Source organism: Fonticula alba, assembly GCF_000388065.1.
Source record: "Fonticula alba strain ATCC 38817 unplaced genomic scaffold supercont2.1, whole genome shotgun sequence".
NCBI lineage: Eukaryota > Rotosphaerida > Fonticulaceae > Fonticula > Fonticula alba.
The window spans coordinates 872,885-874,315 of record NW_009242971.1 but is presented as its reverse complement, the minus strand read 5'-3'; the positions used below and the strand labels follow the sequence as shown (position 1 = coordinate 874,315).

General features: G+C 69.2%; 1 protein-coding gene across 1 annotated transcript in view; it reads left to right on the top strand.

The window, feature by feature from the left end:
- H696_00183 (hypothetical protein) overlaps positions 1–1,431 on the top strand; it is a 3,762-nt gene that overhangs the window by 408 nt on the left and 1,923 nt on the right. Inside the window, exons 2-4 of the mRNA XM_009494025.1 lie at positions 94–912; positions 1,027–1,111; positions 1,198–1,304. Coding sequence (XP_009492300.1) covers positions 94–912; positions 1,027–1,111; positions 1,198–1,304 — 1,011 coding nt within the window. The remainder of the gene's footprint in view (positions 1–93; positions 913–1,026; positions 1,112–1,197; positions 1,305–1,431) is intronic.

The window sequence follows — 1,431 nt, the reverse complement described above, 5'->3', positions numbered from 1 at the left end:
CCCCCCCCCCCGGCCCAGGGACATCCCCCCTGATCTCGATGGCCCTGCTCCGGCACACCACTGACACCCCTGTCCGCCCTGCTGCCGGCTAAGTCGCTGTCTCGCTCGCTGGTGGGGTCCGGTGCGCCGGGCCCTGGCCAGCCGGCCCCCGGCACCGTGGCCAGCGGCGAAACGCACACCCGCACGGTTGGCTTCAATGTCATGGGCACCGGGGCCGGCGCCTTCCCCCCTGGCGGTGGCACCCCCTCGGCTGCCTCCTCCCAGTCCTCGGTGCTGCTCGGCTACCAGCAGCAGTCCAGCCTGTCAAGCTCCTTCCAGAAGACCCCCTTCGTGGTGGGGTCCCCGCCGCCGGTGCACGTGGGGTCTTTCAAGTCCACCAGCGTGTCCTCCCTGTCTGCCTCGCTGTCTTCCTCCTCGCTGACGGCCGGTGCCCCGGTGACCAGTGCTCCGGCCGGCGGCGCCCTGCCGGAGGTGACCTTCGCTCGGCAGCCCATTCCGCCCGTGGTGAAGTCTGGCTTTGCCGCCCCGGCTGTCGCCGCCACCCCGGCCGCCGCCGCCGCCGCCGCCGCCGCCGCCGCCGCCGCCGCCCCGGCTGCCAAGGCGGCCCCGGGCGGCAAGACCGCCCCTCCGCCCTCTAAGGAGAAGGTCGACCTGCAGATCGGCCCCGATGGCTTCCCCCTCAAGCCCATGAAGGAGATGACTCGCGCCGAGCGGGCCGCCTATCAGGAGTACAAGCGCGCGCAGAAGGCCGCCGGCGCCGGTGGCAAGCCCGCCCAGGCTGGCAAGGGCAAGGGCAAGGATGCCCCAGCCCCGGACACCAAGGCCGCCGCCCCGGGCAAGTCGTCCGGCAAGGCCGCTGCTCAGGACGGCACCAAGGCCGAGGCATCTGCCGCCGCCACGCACAATGACAAGGTGCGCGCCTTACCATGCCATCCCTTGCCTGACCTGCCCCTCGGGTTCCCCGGCGTCCTGACCACTTGCTCTCTCTCTCTCTCCCTCTCTCTCTCTCTCCCTCCATCCATGCAGAAGACCCAGCTTCACTTTTTCTCCCACATGGTGGAAACTGCTCCGGCGCCGTCCGTCAGCCACGAAATGATTCTCAACTCAACGCGTGCGTATCTCCCCCATCGGCCTTGGCATGCTGCCCTCTGCCAGTGCCTCTCACCCCCACTCCCGGTGTCCTGCATGCCTATAAAGCCATCCACCCGGCGATCATCGAGCTTGGACAGCTCTTCCACTCCGATGACATCGGCACCAATGGCGCCATTTCGCGTCTGGTTGCCACCATGGTTGCCCTTAAATGCGTGCGTTGCCGAATGCCACCACCCGTGTCACACCCAGCCACCTTCCCTCGACAGCCTCTCCCAGGGCTAACATGCCTCCTCCCTCGGCCCCTCCACCCCGCTCCGACACGCAGGCCCTCCTGGACTA